The 18,982-nt window shown below is 34.7% G+C and overlaps 1 protein-coding gene across 1 annotated transcript; it reads left to right on the top strand.

Moving 5' to 3' along the window:
- Positions 1-3,263: 3,263 nt before the first annotated feature.
- LOC129889436 (uncharacterized) lies at positions 3,264-10,803 on the top strand. The gene is made up of 3 exons (XM_055964725.1): positions 3,264-3,894; positions 5,399-5,479; positions 9,953-10,803. Exons 1-3 carry the CDS (start codon positions 3,477-3,479, stop codon positions 10,369-10,371), a joined length of 918 nt encoding a protein of 305 aa, XP_055820700.1. The 5' UTR covers positions 3,264-3,476; the 3' UTR covers positions 10,372-10,803.
- The last annotated feature ends 8,179 nt before the right edge of the window (positions 10,804-18,982 follow it).

Raw genomic sequence — 18,982 nt, 5'->3', positions numbered from 1 at the left:
AATAAAAATTGAAGCTAATTTTTTCAATAATACCGGTCAAAAGTTGAAGCTAATTCCTTTTAATAATGACATATTCAGTTATATCCTCAAGTTCAACACCTTTCATTAACAAAATTCATGCATTACATCAAAAGTAAAAATTTAATGCAACTTTTTTTTTATTTTTGGGTGATTAATTCATTATTTGATGTTTTATAATTGTGGTGAAAAAAAGATCTTACAATAATAACAACAACAACATACCTAGTGGAATCCCTCTAAGTGGAGTTTGGGAGGGTAGATTGTACGTATAACTTGCCGCCACTACCTCGAGGAGGTAGAAATATTGTTTCCGAAAGACCCTCAATTTGATACATAATACAATACGCTGATCCTCCACTACGTCCCTCATCCCTCTACTAACCTTCTACCCTAATACGCGTCATCCGCTCCTTCCTATCTAGGGTCAAGTCCTTGATAATGTGGAGTTGCGCCAAATCCTGTATAATCACTTCTCCCCAATACTTTTTCGGCCTACCTCTACCCCTCTGATTCCCCGCTACAACCATCATCTCGTACCTCCTCACTGGGGCGTCAACACACCTCCTTCGCATATGTCCAAACCATCTCAGTCTCGTTTCCCTCATTTTGTCTATTATAGGAGCCGCTTCTACCTTCTTCCGAATAACCTCATTTCTAATCATATCGCTCCTAGTATGACCACATCCATCTCAATATTTTTATCTCTGCAACATGCATCTTCTAAACATGAGAGTTTTTGACTGACAAACATTCTACCCTATACAATAAGGATAGTCTAAGCACCACTCTGTAAAACTTCCATTTAAGTTTGAGCAGTACCTTCTTATCGCACAGGACTCCAGATGCAAGCCTCCATTTCATCCATGCCACCCTAATGCGATGTGTGACATCACTATCGATGTCTCCACCATCCTGGATTACGGACCCAAGATACTTAAAACTTTCTCTATTGGGAAAAGTTGTGTGGCAAGCCTCACTTTTGTGTCTGCTTCATCTACCACACCACCAAATTTGCACTCCAACTACTATGTTTGGTCTTGCTCAACTTGAACCCTTTGGACTTCAGAGTTTGTCTCCAAACCTTCAACCTAACATTAACTTTGTCCCGTGTCTCATCAACCAATACTATGTCATCTGAAAATAACATACACCGAGGAATCTCCTCCTGAATAGATCGCGTCAACTCATCCATCACCAAGGCAAATAAGAAAGGACTAAGGATCGATCCCTGGTGTAGACCCATCTTCACAGGCTCCGAGTTTCATCCCACCGTTATCACTCGAGTCTTAGCTCCATCATACATGTCCTTTATTGCTCTAATATACACCATCGGGACACTCTTAGCCTCCAAACGCCTCCATAGAACATCCCTCGGTACTTTGTCATACGTTTTTTCAAGGTCAATGAACACCTTATGAAGATCCTTCTTCCTTTTCCTATACTTCTTCATCAATCTCTGCATAAGGCGGATAGCTTCACTAATCAAACGTCCTAACATGAATTCAAATTGATTCTCAAAAATAGCCACCCACTTTCTCACCCTCAGCTACACCACTCTTTCCCAAATCTTCATAGTATGGCTTGTCAATTTTATACCCTTGTAATTATTACAGGTTTGGATGTCACATTTGTTCTTGTACAATGAAACCATTATACTCCACCTCCATTCGTCGGGCATTCTTGTCGTCTTAAGCATAACACTGAATAATCTAGTCAACCACTCTACACCTGTCTTGTCTGTGCTCTTCCAAAAATCCACCAAGATCTCATCGGGACCAGTCGCTCCTCCCCTTCTCATCTTGCTAATAGCGCATCTAACCTCCTCAACCCTGATACACCTACAGTACCCTAAGTTCCGTAGTCTATCAGAATGCGCCAAATCACCCAACACAATGTCTCTGTCTCCATTTTCGTTTAAGAGTTTGTGAAAGTAAGTTTGCCATCTTTACTTAATAGATGTCTTTGTCACCAACAGCTTGTCGTCCTCGTCCTTAATGCACTTCACTTGATCATAATTTTTACGTGGCTCTGACGTGACATTAATGTGGTGTTGAAGTGGCATTGACGAGGCGTGTGTGTGATGCACTTTTCATTGTGTAAGTCGTATTGTAGTGTTAGGGTGAGATTAAATTCACTTGGAAGTTGTTGATGGTATTTAAATGTCCGTGTAGTTAAAATGCTAAAGTAAATTTTGCTACCAAATTTAGAAGAATTTGATGTATTTACTCTTTAAATTATTACTAAGTGGTCTGTATGCTTCATTACTTTCAATAGCCTAATCGTAATTGACGACAAATAATTAACCTTCATTTAAAATTTTATTCAACCTTCATATATAAACCTTGTTATATATCATAAGTAGGGGTGTACATAAGTTGATTTGGTTTGATTTTTCATGAAAAAATAACCAAATCAATTATATCGGTTTATTAAACTTATAAACCAAATCAAACCAATCTAATGTCTTTTTTTCAATTTTAGTTTTAGTCAATTTTTTCAGTTTTCTCGATTTTTTTAAATTACAATCACACTGTGATTGAAAAAAAGATTAAATTGAAGAGGTTGTTTTCTTGATCGTGAGATTTAATCCCACACTTGAAGTTCTCAAATGAAGGTTGTTCCCTTGATCGTGTGATTATATTGCTTAACAACATTTTAAAGACACTGAAATAAATAAAATTGAAAAAAATAAGATGTACAATGACATCTTCAAAACAATGTCTTAGAAAAACATATCAAAAATCACGAAAAGACACAACACATGTCAATTTTTTAGTCATATTACAACCCCAAATATGAAATAATATAGGTAAACATTGAAAGTTATAAACTAATTTTTAAAATATCTCTATGTATAAAAATAAATAAATTATATATGTATTATGTCTGCTAATGATTGATTTTTTTTTTAACACCAAACCAACTAAATTAATCACAAGACAATTTTTTTGTCAATTTAATTTAATTCATCTATTTGATTTTACTTCACGATTTGATGTGTACCATTGTATATCTCTATTCATAAGAGTTGGTCAGAATATGTCCATTTTAATTATTAATAACAATAAGGGCGATCCTAGCTGTCAATGAAAATATTAACCTTTTGCCAAATTTAAAATTAATTTTGATAATTTTTTTTTCTTCTAGAAACACAATAAAAGCATTTCTAGTTTGGGAAACATAGGGAATTCTTCACGCATAAGATCACATATTGCCATGATGATATAAATACAAAAATTATAAAAAAAAAAAAAAATAGAGACGCGTGACGGTGCTAAATCTGAAAGCTGGTAAAAGCACCAACTAGCATTTCCATTATTTCACCCTTCAAACCCCATTCGGATTCCATAATTTTCTTCTCCCACTATCTCTCTAATTTCTCCTTCCCCTTCACAACTCCTCATACATACACATATACATGCCTTTCTACAGTTGTTGAAGGAAAAAAAAAAACTATGGAGATTATCGGAGATGCACTCCGGCAAGCGTTCATGCCGAAACACGAATACGAGTGTCTCCGTGAGGAAGACAAGGCATTCAATCGTCTACAAAGGCCATTTGTGATCTGCACTTTAACCCTAATATCACTTGCTATTATTGTCTGTACTGTTATCAGCTTGAAAATAGTGTTTCCTGTCGATCCTGCTCGCCGCCCCTTCTGTGGTGATTATCGTATTCAGCCGCTTTCGATTAATTTCACTAACATAGCTGCTAGTGGTTCCGGCGAAGGTGGTACTGGTACTGCTGTTGATTCGGATAGTTATCCTGGTGCGTTTTACCTAACGAATCAGGAGACCGTGGATTACTATTGGATGGTTGTGTTCATTCCTTCTACGTTCATATTCGCGGTCTCGGCAGTGTATCTAATTGCAGGTGAGTAGATGTGAGAAATATTTTATGTTTGAAAATGTGATAGCACATAGTTTATATGTCTTCATATTTGAATAAGAAGTAAACCTAACTAATTTTGATTTTTGTTATTGAATTCGAAAAGAGCTTGCCTGTTTCATACTTTTGGCCTCTTCGGTGCATCTAATTGCTCGGTTTACTTGTACTTTATGCGTATTAGTATCAATTTTTTTCAGCAAAAGAGATGTAAAATGAATGAATCTTCTTTTGACTTTTCTTATTGCATTCAAAGAGTACAATGTGTGTTTTCGCTGCCTTAGTAGTTTAACTAATTGCACGGGAGGGCATCGGAACATTATATGGTAAATGTGTTTGTGTATCTTTGTATAATAGTACCAACTTCAAATCTGTTTATTTTTTTAGGGCAAGTAAGAAGTAATTTTTGCTTAAATCTAGTTTTGAAGTTGTTATTACATTCGAAGAGTAGAATGTGTATTTAAGTGATGCTATGACAGCTACACAGATAAGATAGTGATTTTATTATTTTATTGTCTCTTCCACCTGAGTTAGGCCTAGAATTAGTTCCTCCGACATTTTCTCTTAGTCTTTCGAAATGTGATTCCCCTATATGTTGTATGTTCACTAGAAAATGAAAAGGATGGACTGGACTCTCAAATGATTTGAAGGTTCAAGATGCGTGGAAATATTTATGTAGAAAGACATCTCTGGTTGTAATACACTGCAATATGCATGTGAAATGGAAAAAGAATGTTTAGAAGCTATGAATGAGGACGTAACTATCAGGCTGCACATGAGTACAGATAATTGATGGTTAACTCTGATTGAAGTTCTTTTTGATCATATAATCTGTAGTCTATGATGTATTGGAATTTCAATGTCTCTGAAAAAGTACCTGGGCCTAGGCTCTTTGGGAGGCCAAGTTTATGAACATAGAGATGAAAAAAGGTTTATTTTTAGATTATTTAAAGGGTGTATCCTCAATATTCCCTGATGAGCATAGTTTTTGGAGGCTAAAACTTAACTATTTTTGTTCAAGCCGGTGTTTCAGATTCGAAAACTATCCAAATTTGAATCCCTCCTCATACTTTGAAATGATTAAGTCATATAGTTGTCCGTCCTTTTACATATAAGAATGATCTCAACTCTTCTCATCTTGTAAATGTCGGCGATAAGTGAATCCTCTCTCGGTGCAATGATCAGTGAATAGGAAGGGAAGGATAGGAATTGATGAGAATGAACAATTTATTACACACACGTGCCTAACGTGTACAACATAAATGCCTTGTCAATTCTACTGCCTTTTTCTTTCCCCCGTTGTTTCTTTGCATCCAATTATAAGTTAACTTGGGGTGCAAATAACAGGATTATGCATCTGGACTCAAAGTGTGAATCTACCAGTTTTAATTGTTTAATCGTATACAACTAGAACTGACTTATCTGGAAAAAAAAGGACGCAAATTACAGCTGTCACAGTTTTTGCTTTATGAAGTGACTTCAAAATTTGCAGGTATTATGGTCGCGTACACTGCTCCGATGAGACATGGATGCTTGAAGGTTGTTGAGAATAACTATTGTGCTTCCAGAAGGGGTATGTTTCTTAAATTGCACGTTCTCCTATGGTTCATGTTACCTCCAATAAGGGTAGTACTCTAGTTGTAACAACTGATGGGGAAGTAAAGGCATTTACTTTCTTGTCCTTCCAAAAAATGTCTGACGTTGAAGGGGTCGCATTCCCTTCTGATTTACCTCCCTTTCCTTTCTAAGCTCTATGCATCAACCGTATTATATTGTTTTCCCCTGAAACCAAGCCACTTTTCATTGCATTTAAGTATGACACTAGTTGAGTGAATACTAGTTATTGTATTTTCCCTTAGAAAGGTGGCAAATAAATGCTGCTCTTATAAATAACACCATTTTGGATATCAGCTATTTTGGGTGGAGAATCCAGCAGATCTGTTTCTGATCATACATTTCAAATTTTCAAGTGCTGTGTACTTACAATGCGGGTGATATCATGTTCTCCTTCAGGAATAAGACTTCGTAATTATTGGTGTGTAAAACAGATATCTTGTCGGGAATGGTTTCTGCTTGTAATGTTAGTGTATAAAATAATATTCAAGAGGTTAAAGGGGCATTTGGCCTTGAAAATTGTGAGTATTTGAAAAAAGTAGTTTTTGTTTTCAAAGTGAAAATGATATTTGAAAATTGGAGTTGTGTTTGGCCATGAATACAAATTGGAGTTGTTTTTGAAGTTTTGTGAGTAATTTATAGTGAAAAAAGTGAAAACAACTTTTTCTTGTTTCTCATATTCCTGAAATTCCAGAATTTTATGGCCAAAAGTGTTTTCCGGAGTTCAAAGCCAAATACCCCCAAGTACCAAAGCTTCATGTGCAAAATCTAGCTGAGCTTGTTCTCATACCTGCAGAAATCAGGTCATTTGGCTGATGTTCTTGTGCATCGATTAACAGAACAGATTCAATTGTTTTTCTGTCCGTTTGTTTTCTCTACTTGTTGTGTTTTTGGTATGTATGTCCATGTTCTAGCTGGTTTTAGGAAGAAAAAAAATAATATTCTAAAGAGTTTGGTAGGAGAAACATTGATTCCTTTTCAGTAGTTTTCTTCCTTAACGGACTGGGGTTATTTAAGTTTGTTATACGAAATAAGGAGCTATCGGCAGTAGTACAAATCAAGGCTAAGTAACCCACTGTTATAGCAAGTTTGTAACAGCTTAAAATTGGAAGGTACAAAAGCAACAAGCTCTCAACGATGTCATAGTGAAGAGAAGTTGGCCACACTTCCTGTGATTGAAAAATATTGTAATAACTATCAAACCTTTGCCGTGCTAGTGTTTAGATGTTAACCAGAGAAATGTAGATCTAGATTGTGTCTAAACCACATTAAAATTATGAGAGACCTAGTTCTTTCTGTGTACTGGAACTTACAACTGCTCATTTTTCATGTATTCATGGAAGTCTAATTAGCACTTGATGCTTTTTTTTCTCGTCTAAAGTAATTACTATGACTACAGAGGAGACATGTTTGGTTTACTTCACTTTGTGAATTTGGAGTAATTTATGAATCATAATTCTTTTTCTCAAATATGACAATACCAAGGTATTTGAATATCTCAGATATCTAAGGAATGCAATTGTCTGTCTCTATCAGAAATTTTGCTAAGTAAGCTGGCGTCTTTTTCTATGAGGTGGATCATGCTTAGACTTGTTTCATCTTGTGAAGAGTTTTAGAATCTCGTGGTAAAGGGAAAGGTCTGGTTACTACAATCTAAACGTTGAGCAAAGCTAGAAGTGCAGAGAAAAAGTAATGTTGTGGGCACAGAATGCCTAATTCAAATTGAAATGTACAATGATCTGGAAATAAGAGTTTCCTTTTCTTAAAAGAGTAAAAAACGAAATAGATCCATTTTCTGGATTATTGCGATGGAACAAGGCGAGAAAAATGTCTTTAGACACTTTTGAGAAATTAGAGCAAAATATAATGAAGCAATACATAACCTTGCAGTAGTCTTTAGTGTGTGGTTAATAATTTACTCCCTTTGTCTCAATTTATGTGACACACTTTCCATTTTAGTTTGTCCCAAAAAGAATGACACCTTTTTATAATTAGAAACAACATAACTTTAAAATTCTCTTTTTACCGTTAATGAAATTATTTATAGCCCACAAATATCTAGGGGTGGAGCTATAGTCAAGTAAGGGTGGTCAACTGAACACCCTTCGTCAAAAAATTAGACCGTGTATAGGTAAAATATTCTCTATTATTGGGTTATATTGATAATGCACACCCTTACATACAATTGAGGTTGGTAGTCCAGCGGTAAGCATGTTCGTTAAGTCTTCGATGCCGGCAGTTCGATTCTTGGTGTAGCGATTTTTTAGCAACCTCGGTAGTTTTTTAACGAAAAAGAAAGGAAATAAACAGAAATAGCCAGCCCAGTGACCGTATCTTATAACCTAATAAGATTCACACCTCTTCATCCGAGTTATTCAAACCCATTTAATGCTTTGTTTTTCCTAATACCATGTAAGTTTGTGTCATTATCACAATGAAATCCACATTAAAATGATACACATTCCAATTTTTTTTTTAAAATTTATTGTTTCTTTATATAATTCAACTATTTCCTTTGTCCATCTTCACTTGTCCAGTATATAAAAATAGTTGTTCAACTTTATTTAATCCAGTTCAGAAAATCAAGAGATAATTTATTATATTGTGTCTATTTTATCCTTGCTATTAAATATTATTCATTTTCCAACATTTAAATAATTTATAATTATTAATAGGGGTGTTATAGTAAAATTACCCTTCTAATTATTGTTTCTTAAGGGGTATGCCAAGTCAAATAGACAAGTAAAGATGAACGAGGAAGTGGTAGCTAAATTATTATTTTTTTGACTTTACTCTCTTAGTTTTGATTTATACCATTGATAGTTTTATAATGATAAGTTTTCATATGATTTAGTTAAATGATAAGTAATTTAATTTTAAATCAGGGTGCGCCCACTCATCAGTAATAAAAAAATGTTTTGAGCACCCTTGATAAAATCCCTGGCCACTACAAATATCTAAGGTTTGTTTTAGACCACAAATTTCAAAAGTCTTCCTTTCTTTCTTAAACTTTGTGCCAAGTCAAACGGTGTCACATAAATTGGTACGGGGGGAGTAATATTATATATCAGGTGTACACCTTGCTATGAGCTTTCAAATGAGTTTTTGATCATATAAGAAGGAATTCTTAACTTTGACCTGTTAGGACTATCTTTATCGCATAAATGTTCTTACACCCTATAGGTAAAGCTAAAAATGAGTCGAGCTAAGGAGAGCCTTGGAGGTTAGATCTAGGTTATTTATACAAGCTGAGCTTGATTGTCAACGCGAGCCAAGAGTCTTCTTGAACTAGGCCGGCTTAAATTTTTATTGGAAACTGGTTTGTCAGCTCAACTCAGTGTGTTCATTTTGGGCTTGAGTTCATTCCTGGAGATAATTAACTTTGGGATTGTCCTCCAACTTGTCTCTGTCCTTTTTCTGGTTTACTCTTTTGAATACAAACAATGTGTTCATAATAAATCTTAGTTATTTGAGTTTGGGGAATCGAAACTGTTAGGTCAGGAATAACTTACCTTTTATACCTATGGAGGAAATTGTTGGGTGGTGGATGTTTGTTTTTAAACTCTAAATGAGTCGATCTGAGCTTTCAGAGTCTAGCCCATTAAATTATTGAGAGACATGGAGTGCTAGATTTGCTTAGTTTAATAACTAAAGGAGTTGAGCTCGTGTATTTAACATGGGAGGAAGGTAGAGGGGTGGGTCCATACTCCTGGGAGGTACAAACCTAAGTCGAGTTGAGTACATAAAGTCGAGTTGAGCTTTGATCATGAACTTGTTGATTCATTTACAATCTCCCAATTATTGGTGTTTCATGAGCTTGCTAATTATATTAATAAAGGAGTATGAGGTCCGAAAAATGTGAGATGGCAATTTCAGAAGGAATTCCATTTCTTTAATGCATTTTGAAGGTAAAACCAACTTGAACAGTATTACTGGATAGGATTCAGGTTCGAAAAATTAGGATATTTGAGCTACAGTGTATCTATTTAAGGAGAATTTCCTAAGATTATTAACATGCGTGATAGAAGCTTTTGAATTTCGTAGCAGAGACAGTTTAATACATTGGTTAGATATCTGGGTTTTGTCCGTCTGACTTCTTACCATATCGCCTTGGGAGGAAGAGTGCTCTTGTTTCCCTGCCTATTTGCACATGTGCTGATTGGAAATAATGATGGATTGATTTACTTATTCCCTTTCCTTTTTTTATAACTGTGTGTTCGGGCCAACTTGTCCGCTAATTCCACAGGATACCTGCTACTTCCCACCATCACAAGTACCGGGTAACTCTATCCACCAATCCACCTAGGCTTGGATAGATGGGAAGAAGCCACCTAGTGTTGTTTTTTGCCTCCATTGAGAAGATTGATTTATTCATTTCATCTCCTATTCTTGTGTGTCTAGCAACTCACCATTGCGTAATTGTGTTTAACAGGTGGAGTCCGCTGTCTATCAATTCTCAATGTTGCTTTTGCTATCGTATTTGGTCTGCTTGCTCTGTTTCTTGGTTCAACTCTTCTCACTTTAGGAAGCAGCTGCTCAGCGCCCTTGTTTTGGTGCTACGAGGTTGCTTCATGGGGGCTGGTGATTCTATATGGAGGGACTGCTTTCTTTCTAAGAAGAAAAGCTGCTGTAATTCTTGATGAAAGTGACTTCAGTGGGCGCAATCTTGGAGTAGAAATGCTTGAAGCAAATCCAATGGAGGTCACACCAGATGTAGAGAGACGTGTGAATGAAAGTTTCAAGGCATGGATGGGTCCTTCTTTCTTGTCCTCGGACGAGGAGGATGAATCTGACAACTACCAGGAAGTTCCAGCTTTATCTCGTACCAACTCTAGCCGGCTAAGACAATAATATGAAGTTTCCTCCAGGTTCTCCACTTTCAGCCCTCCTATTGGATGCCCCGAGCACTGATTGATATATTGTGGTGAACCTGTTTTGCGCAAAGGTCTAACTTGTGATATCTGACCCAATCACTTGCATAGCAAAACTTTTTAACTGAACATGAGTGCTACAGCCATTGGTTCATTTTGGTAGAGTTTCAGGTTTTGTATAGTTAGCATGAGGGACATTGATTTTCTTGGGTGGTGGAAGGCTGGTAGAGTTGGAAGGAGAAGCATATGTAGGAACCTCTCAGTAATTGATTTGGAGTAGACTAACTAATGCCATGATTCATAGAGTTCCTATGAGCGTTGCATAGTTGTTGATATTGAATTTTGGAGTAGTTCCTTATAGTTAGTCTTGTCCCCGTACCACTTGCTATATAAGTGTTGAAATCTAGAACGAGCACAATTAGTGTATAACATCTATTTTTGGATGATATACGACACAGCTAAATAGATACAAAATATTTCATGTTTTGGTGATTTTGCTAACGTGAAAATAAACATAGGTGACAAGCTATTCCAGAAAATATGTGGAGTCACTTCAAAGATTACTCTTCCATGTAGAACATAAATTACAAAGCCACTGGAAATGTAATGCCAAGTGTTCCAGGTTTGCATTTCTAATTCAAATGCGGTTACACTATTTGGAGAAGTCACCATATTCCCAACTTGCAGCTATCTTACTAGTTTGGAGAATAATGCCAATTTAAGATAAGCTCGATCGTTAAAGTTGGATTCTTTGGCACTTCACTGATTCTTCAACTTCATTATCTTACTAGTTGCTATTATTGGAATCAGATAAGCACCTTTAACACAAGTAACCGGATAAAATCAAAGAATAGAAGAACTCAAGTAAAAAGAAAAGGTGAAAACTGACCATCCATTAATCTTTTACCTAAATTTAATAGGTATAAAGTTAAGACTCAAGTTTTGCTACAACAAAACAAATAAGAAAAAGGTGAGGAGGAGGATTTGCATATTTGTCTAAAGTTTGTCTAGATCATTACAAATTAAATAATATTAAAAATAGAGATGTATGACTTGAATAATAGCATGGGAACTGGCTATGTCATAATAATTTTCACCTAAAACTAATAGGTATCGGGGTGATTCAAGTTTTAATACAGCCAAATCAATGTTATAACCAAAAAACTTAAAAATTAGACTGGATGATCAATTTAAAGACTGCTTATATTTGGTCAATATTTGATAGATGATTGAGAAATGACCACCTTTTTTTTTGACAGAGATAAAATTTGAACAAAAATGCCACAATATGAAACCTAGCATATAGTGATGGAGTTTAAAATTTTGACAAGTGAAATTCCAACAAAATGCGCTTAACTTCGAAGTCCTGGATTGAATCCTTGAGTTCTGATCTGTAAAACCATGAACTCAAGGAGTCTTTCCTTGACGTTGAACTAAAGGATATTCTTAATTGTAGAACCATGAAGTCAAGGAATATCAGTTTGAGCAATTATTAGTTTAAACTCCACTAAGTTTTCTTAAAGTTTCAAGTATGTAGTTCGATTTTTCATATAGATGAAACTCTAACACAATATACTGAAGTTTGAAACTTTTAAAAGTGAAAAGAGTTAGAATGACCAGTAAATATCTATTGTGCATGAATTAATGCTCTTATTTTCTATAAGACTAACCATGAATCAGGAATCAAAAAGCTGCAGACAAGAAGATATATACACAAACAAGCTTTAATACTGGATTCTTAAGAGAATTACTTTGCAAACCCAATATCTGCGGTATAATGTGCTGCAGCACACTGTATTAAAGCCATTTTGCGCTTTAAGGAAGGATATTTTTATTCACAGTTCTTTTCAGTTTTCATATAAAACAATGATTAAAATTTAAATGTTTATAAACTGACATAACAAATTAATAAGAAGGAGAAATAGTAAGAGAAAGAGAGAGAGTTCAGATTATTCAGTGTATATTTTTTTGCAGATATGATGCCCTTTTATAGGCAAATTACACAGAAAAAACATGGCGTACTACAGTGCAAAACGCGTGTGAATTTACTATTCATCTACGACACTACAGTAAAAATGGGTCCCATGGACATCCACTTTATCTACTTTTTCAATACTCTCCTTGGATGTTCATGTACAAAAGAAAAATTCTAGTGAAAGAACAAATATTTTGAACACCCATAGATGTTGTGTCTCGTTAAAACCTTATTAGGAAAAATCCAGCGGAAAAAAACCTAATGAAGGAAAAAGAATACGCACATCTGATAATACGCCTTGAGTGCTGCCTCATTAAAAACCTTGCTAGAAAAATCCAGCGGGACAAATCCTAGATTAAGGGGAAAAAAGTGCAGCGCGTATCATACTCCCCTAATGAAGACATCATTTAATATCTCGAAGATGACACATTTCAATCTTGTATCTCAATTTCTCAAAGGTTGAAGTTGGCAATGTCTTGGTAAACATATTTGTTAAATTATCACTTGAATGAACTTGTTGAATATCTATTTCACCTTTCTTTTGAAGATCATGGGTAAAGAAGAATTTTGGTGGAATATGTTTTGTTCTGTCTCCTTTGATGTATCCTCCCTTTAATTGAGCTATACATGCAACATTGTCTTCATACAATATTGTTGGAGCGTCTCTTGTCAAAGAAAGACCACATGTTTTTTGAATGTATTGAGTTATTGATCTTAACCAAACGCATTCCCGACTTGCTTCATGAATGACTATTATCTCTGCATGATTTGAAGAAGTAGCAACCATAGTTTGCTTTGTTGAACGCCACGATATAGCTATACCACCACGTGTAAATAAGTAGCATGTCTGCGATCAACCTTTATGGGGATCAGACAACTATCCTTCATCTGCATAACCAATCAATTCTGATTTGGATTCATTTGAGTAAAACAATCTCATATATGTGGTCCCTCGTAGGTATTTAAATATATGCTAAATTCCATTCCAGTGTCTTCGCATTGGGGAAGAACTAAATCTTGCTAGCAAGTTTATTGAGAAAGCTATATCTGGTCTAGAATTGTTGGCAAGATACATTAATGCACCAATTGCACTAATGTATGGTATTTCAGAACCAACAAGCTCTTCATTATTTTCATGAGGTCGAAATGGATCTTTATTAATATCAAGAGATCTCACAACCATTGGGATATTTAGTGGATGTGCTTTATCTATGTAAAATCTCCTTAAAATATTTTTTGTATATATGGATTGATGGACAAATATTCCATTTGCAAAATATTCAATTTGTAGACCAAGACAAAATTTTGTCTTTCCGAGGTCTTTCATTTCAAATTCATTTTTCAGACATTTTACTGCCTTTGAAAGTTCTTCAGGAGTTCCGATAATATTCAAATCATCAACATATACGGCTATTATGATAAATTCATATTCAGACCTTTTCATAAAGACACAAGGGCAAATTTGATCATTTTTATATCCTTCTTTTAATAAATATTCGCTAAGACGATTGTACCACATTCGCCCTGATTATTTCAGTCCGTATAAAGATTTTTGAAATTTTATTGAATAAATTTTCTGGGAATCTTTATATATTTCAGGCATTTTAAATCTTTCAGGAATTTTCATAAAAATATCATTATCCAGAGAATCATATAAATAAGCTCTAACGACATCCATCAGATGCATGCCAAGTTTTTCATGAATTGCCAGATTTATAAGATACCTGAAAGTGATTGCATCCACTACAAGATAATATGTTTCCATATAATCAATGTCAGGTCTTTGCGAAAATCTTTGTGCCACAAGTCGTGCTTTATATCTTACGACTTCATTTTTCTCATTTCGTTTTCGCACAAAGACCCATTTGTACCCCACTGATTTTATACCTTCAGATGTTTGGACTATTGGTCCGAAAACTTCGCATTTTTCAAGCGAAGCTAATTCAACTTGAATTGCATCTTTCCATTTTGGCCAATCATTCCTCTGTCTACATTCATCGACAGATTTTGGTTCAAGATCCCCATTTTGTTGCATTATTTCAATAACAACATTATAAGTAAAACTATTGTCGACAATTACATTATTTCAGTTCCATATTTTTCCTGATGAGACATAATTTATTAAAATTTCTTCATCATTTTCAAGTGCCTTAACCTCTTTCAAGGTTTTATCAATTGTTATGTATCTTCGCTCTTTTTGAGCAGGTTCTTTCATATCATGACCATCTTGATTGTTTGCTTCTTTTCTTTTTCGAGGATTTTTATCTTTGGAACCGATCGGTCTACCACGTTTTAAATGTGGTTTAGACTCATTTGCATTAATTAATTATCCTACTGGGACATCAACTCGAATTGGAGCATTAACAGTTGGAATATGAGATTTAGTAACTCTTGATTGGTCAGTGAACGCATTTGGCAGTTGATTTGCAAGATTTTGCAAATGAATTATTTTTTGAACTTTCAGTTCACATGTATTTGTACGAGGATCTAAATGAGATAATGATAATGCATTCCAATCTATTTTTTCTTTTCCAATTGCTTATTTTCTCCCCCTAATGCTGGGTATACTGATTCATCAAAATGACAATCAACAAATTTTGCAGTAAATAAATCTCCAATTATAGATTCCAAATATTTTATGATAGAAGGAGATTCATACCCAACATATATCAACAATCTTCTTTAGGGTCCAATCTTTGTGCATTGTGGTGGAGTTATTGGAACATATATAGCACATTCAAATATTCTAAAATGGGAAATGTTTGGCTCTTGATCAAAATCCATTGTAATGGGGAGACTTTATGATAACTTATGGGTATGATCTGCACAAGACTTGCTGCATGCAAAATAGCATGACCCCATAATGAAATGGGAAGTTTTGTTCTCATAAGCATTGGTCTAGCAATTAATTGTAGACGTTTAATCAAAGATTCCGCTAGATCATTTTGAGTATGAAAATAAGCAATCGAATTCTCAACTGTTATCCCAATGGATAAACAATAATCATTAAATGCCTGAGATGTGACGAATTATCTTTATTGCATAATCTAAAAATTGTGCTCTTAACTTAATTATTTGAGTAAGTAATCTCGCAAATGCCATATTATGAGTTGATAATAAGCACACATGTGGCCATTTTGTAGATGCATTCATTAAAATCATATAATATTTAAATGGTCCACATGATGGGTGAATTGACCCATATATATCACCTTGTATACGCTCCAAAAATGTTGGGGATTCAATTTCCACTTTGATTATTGATGGTCTAGTAATCAATTTGCCTTGAGAACATGCAGCACAAGAGAATTCTTTAAATTGAAGAATCTTTTGGTTCTTTAAAGAGTGTCCATGTGAACTCTCAATTATTTTGCGTATCATATTAGAACCGGAATGGCCCAATCGATCATGCCAAATAATAAAATTATTTGAGTTAGTAAACCTTTGATTTACTATTGCATGTGTTTCAACCATGCTAATACTTGTGAAGTATAAGCCGGGTGAAAGAGCGGCTAACTTTTCAAGTATAAACTTTTTGTCCGACATCATTGTAGTAATGTAAAGATATTCATTTCTTTCATAATTTGTAGTCTCAATATGATAACTATTTTGATGAATGACTTTGAAACTTAATAAGTTTCTTTGAGACTTACAACAATATAATGCCTCATTAATTGTTAAATTTGTTCCTTCGACACGTACAACTTTATCTTTTCCGGATCCTTCAATTAATCTGTGCTACCAGTTATTGCATTAACATTAGCTTCTTTCATAATCAAACAAGAGAAATATTTCTTATGTATTAAAATAGTGTGTGTTGTGACACTATTAATAAGACACATATCATCATAATTGATTTTGGATCAAATTGATGACTAGAAATTTCTGTATTCTTCATAAACAAAAAGATACATTATAAGAATGCGAAAACTAACAACATGAGAAATTTTAAGAAATTGCACTGTCTTAAAAGAATATTTTTATGAAGGACAACATAATATCAAACATAATAGGAAAACTATTTTTTATAATATTTATCCCCAATAAGATGATTAATTCTTCAGTCAATATTCATAAAGTTTTCAGTTTCCAAATGAGTAATATTTGGTAGATCTTCAAAATCATCAATTTTATAAGCAAGATTTGTCTCAATATCTTCATATTTATTTGAGGGAGTTGCTTCATTACCATCATTTCGAAAATTCAAGTACGCCTCCACATGATTATCTCTTCTTTTGAGAGAGACTTGATAAAGTTTTCACAAAATGATCGGACGTACGACATTCACGTGCCCAATAACCCTTCATACCACACCAGTGACAAATATTGAATTTACCTCTAAAAAGATTATTTTGAGGAACTTTATTGTTCTTGTTGTGGCTACAATTGCACACGCAAGTGTACGTAGTCTCTCAAGTAGTAAAGCGGCTCTTTCAAGCCAGATATCGAACCCATAGGGACCTTGATAAGGCAAACAGTTTCTTTCAAATGCCCACACTAATTATAGTTATGCAATGAGTTTAAGATTGTTTGTTACTGATTTTTGGAAGTATAAAAATTTTCTCGAAGTGAAGACAATGCAATAGTTATGTATATTAATCAGGCTTTAAGAGATTTCAAGGCTATAGCATAACGTGAAATCAAGTTTACTATTATTCAATCTTAGTTTTCGATGGGCTATTTAATTACTGATAAAAAGAGTTAATAATCCAATTATGGTTTTCTGACCTATAATTGCCTATCTTCATTGCCAACCTAACTACATCGTTGAGCGGTGATAGTTATGAAACAATAAAAACGCATTTAACTATCATCCTTTATCATAACCAAATGTGGTAAATAGGTATGTGTCACAAGCATCCTATCTACTAATCACGCTAAAATATATTAGTATAAACACATTTCTTCCATTCTTTGTTCTATCTACCTGTCCTTTTCTGATTTCAAGATAAACAACACATATATCTTAATGCTGGCCAAACATCAAAATCATAACCACAAGAATGGAGGAGTAATTAGAATTAACAACCCATCTTCCACCAAGTTTAAATGCTATTAAACCATGTTTCGTAGCTATAGCTTCAGAATTCGGGTGTTTAGCTACTCATATTTAAATAACAACACCAAGGAATCAATTCCATACACATTAAAATACAATAAAGGAAGAAAGAAATCTAAGATGTTTTTGTGCTTCTCTTCTTCTTTCTTCTTTCTTCTCTTCTTTTTCTGCCTCCCAAAAACGTCTCTACCCGTTGCCCTAGCACAAGAAACTATTTAAAGTGCTTTTTCCTTTCAATTATTGAAGGGCAGAATAATACATAATTGGAAAGTTGATGGCGCTGCAGTGGGGCATCGCGCCACTATCGCTCCCAGAGAATTTCTGAAGAATTTCGCTTGGCGCTGCAGTGGGGCATCGCGCCACTATCGCGCCTAGAGTATTTCTGAAGGATTTCGCTTGGCGCTGCAGTGAGGCATCGCGCCACTATCGCGCCCAAAATATGCCTCAGTAGTTTGCATCCTGGCGTGCCGCGCCACTAGAATCTGTGTAGGGTTTGACGCTGCAGTGGCGCATCGCGCCACTATAGTGCCATGACCATTTTTCCTGCCTTTTGCTTTGCAAAATTCCTGCATACGTTGGAACTCATACTTTATTGCACACTTGCTTGATATTCCATCCAAAATACGTCATTTGACTTCAATAACTTCTCAGAATGCCACACAACAATGGCCAAACATAGTGCATGGGCTTATAAATGCGCCCAAGATCAGTTCTCATGTTTATTTCCATTATGATGACGACAATTGTTTCGTTCTCTACCACGTTCACGACCACAACCACGACTGCGACTGCGACCGCGATAATTATTTTATCTCAATTCAGACTGATTATGTGCTGCTACAACATTCACTTTAGGGAATGGAACAGACCTAGTGGGATGGGCTTCATGATTTTTCATTAGTAAAGTATTATTCTGCTCGGCCACAAGTAGGCAGGTAATTAATTCAGAATATTTTTTAAACCCCTTTTCACGATATTTTGTTGTTGCAACACATTTGAAGCGTGAAAAGTGAAAAAAGTTTTCTCAAATAAGTCATCATCAGTGATAGTATCTCCACATAATTTTAACATGGAACTTACCTTGTGAATAACAAAATTATATTCTGTCATAATTTTTAAATCTTGAAATCGAAGGTGTATTCAGTCATATCGAGCTTTTGGTAACACCATAGATTTTAGTTGGTGATATCGATCCTTCAAATTAGTCCATAATTCAAGAGGGTGTTTCACAGTTAAATATTCAATTTTTAATCCTTAATGAATATGATGACGAAGAAAAATCATGGCTTTTGCTTTATCTTGGCTTGATGCTTTATTTTCTTGTTTAATAGTATCACCAAGATCTTTAGCGTCAAAGTGAATTTCAGCATCAAGGATCCATAACAAATAATTTTTTTCGATAATGTCAAGTGCCACAAACTCAAGTTTTGATAAATTTGAAATGATAAAGACTGAGATAGAAAATAATTTAGAAATAACAAAGACAACTAAAATTAAATTCTTTAGTAGATATACCTGATATGAAAATTAATTTATCTGAAGAAAATTAAAGTTTCG

This window comes from Solanum dulcamara, chromosome 5 (assembly GCF_947179165.1).
Source record: "Solanum dulcamara chromosome 5, daSolDulc1.2, whole genome shotgun sequence".
NCBI lineage: Eukaryota > Viridiplantae > Streptophyta > Magnoliopsida > Solanales > Solanaceae > Solanum > Solanum dulcamara.
The sequence above is the reverse complement of the archived record's forward strand: the minus strand, read 5'-3'. Positions and strand labels throughout refer to the sequence as shown.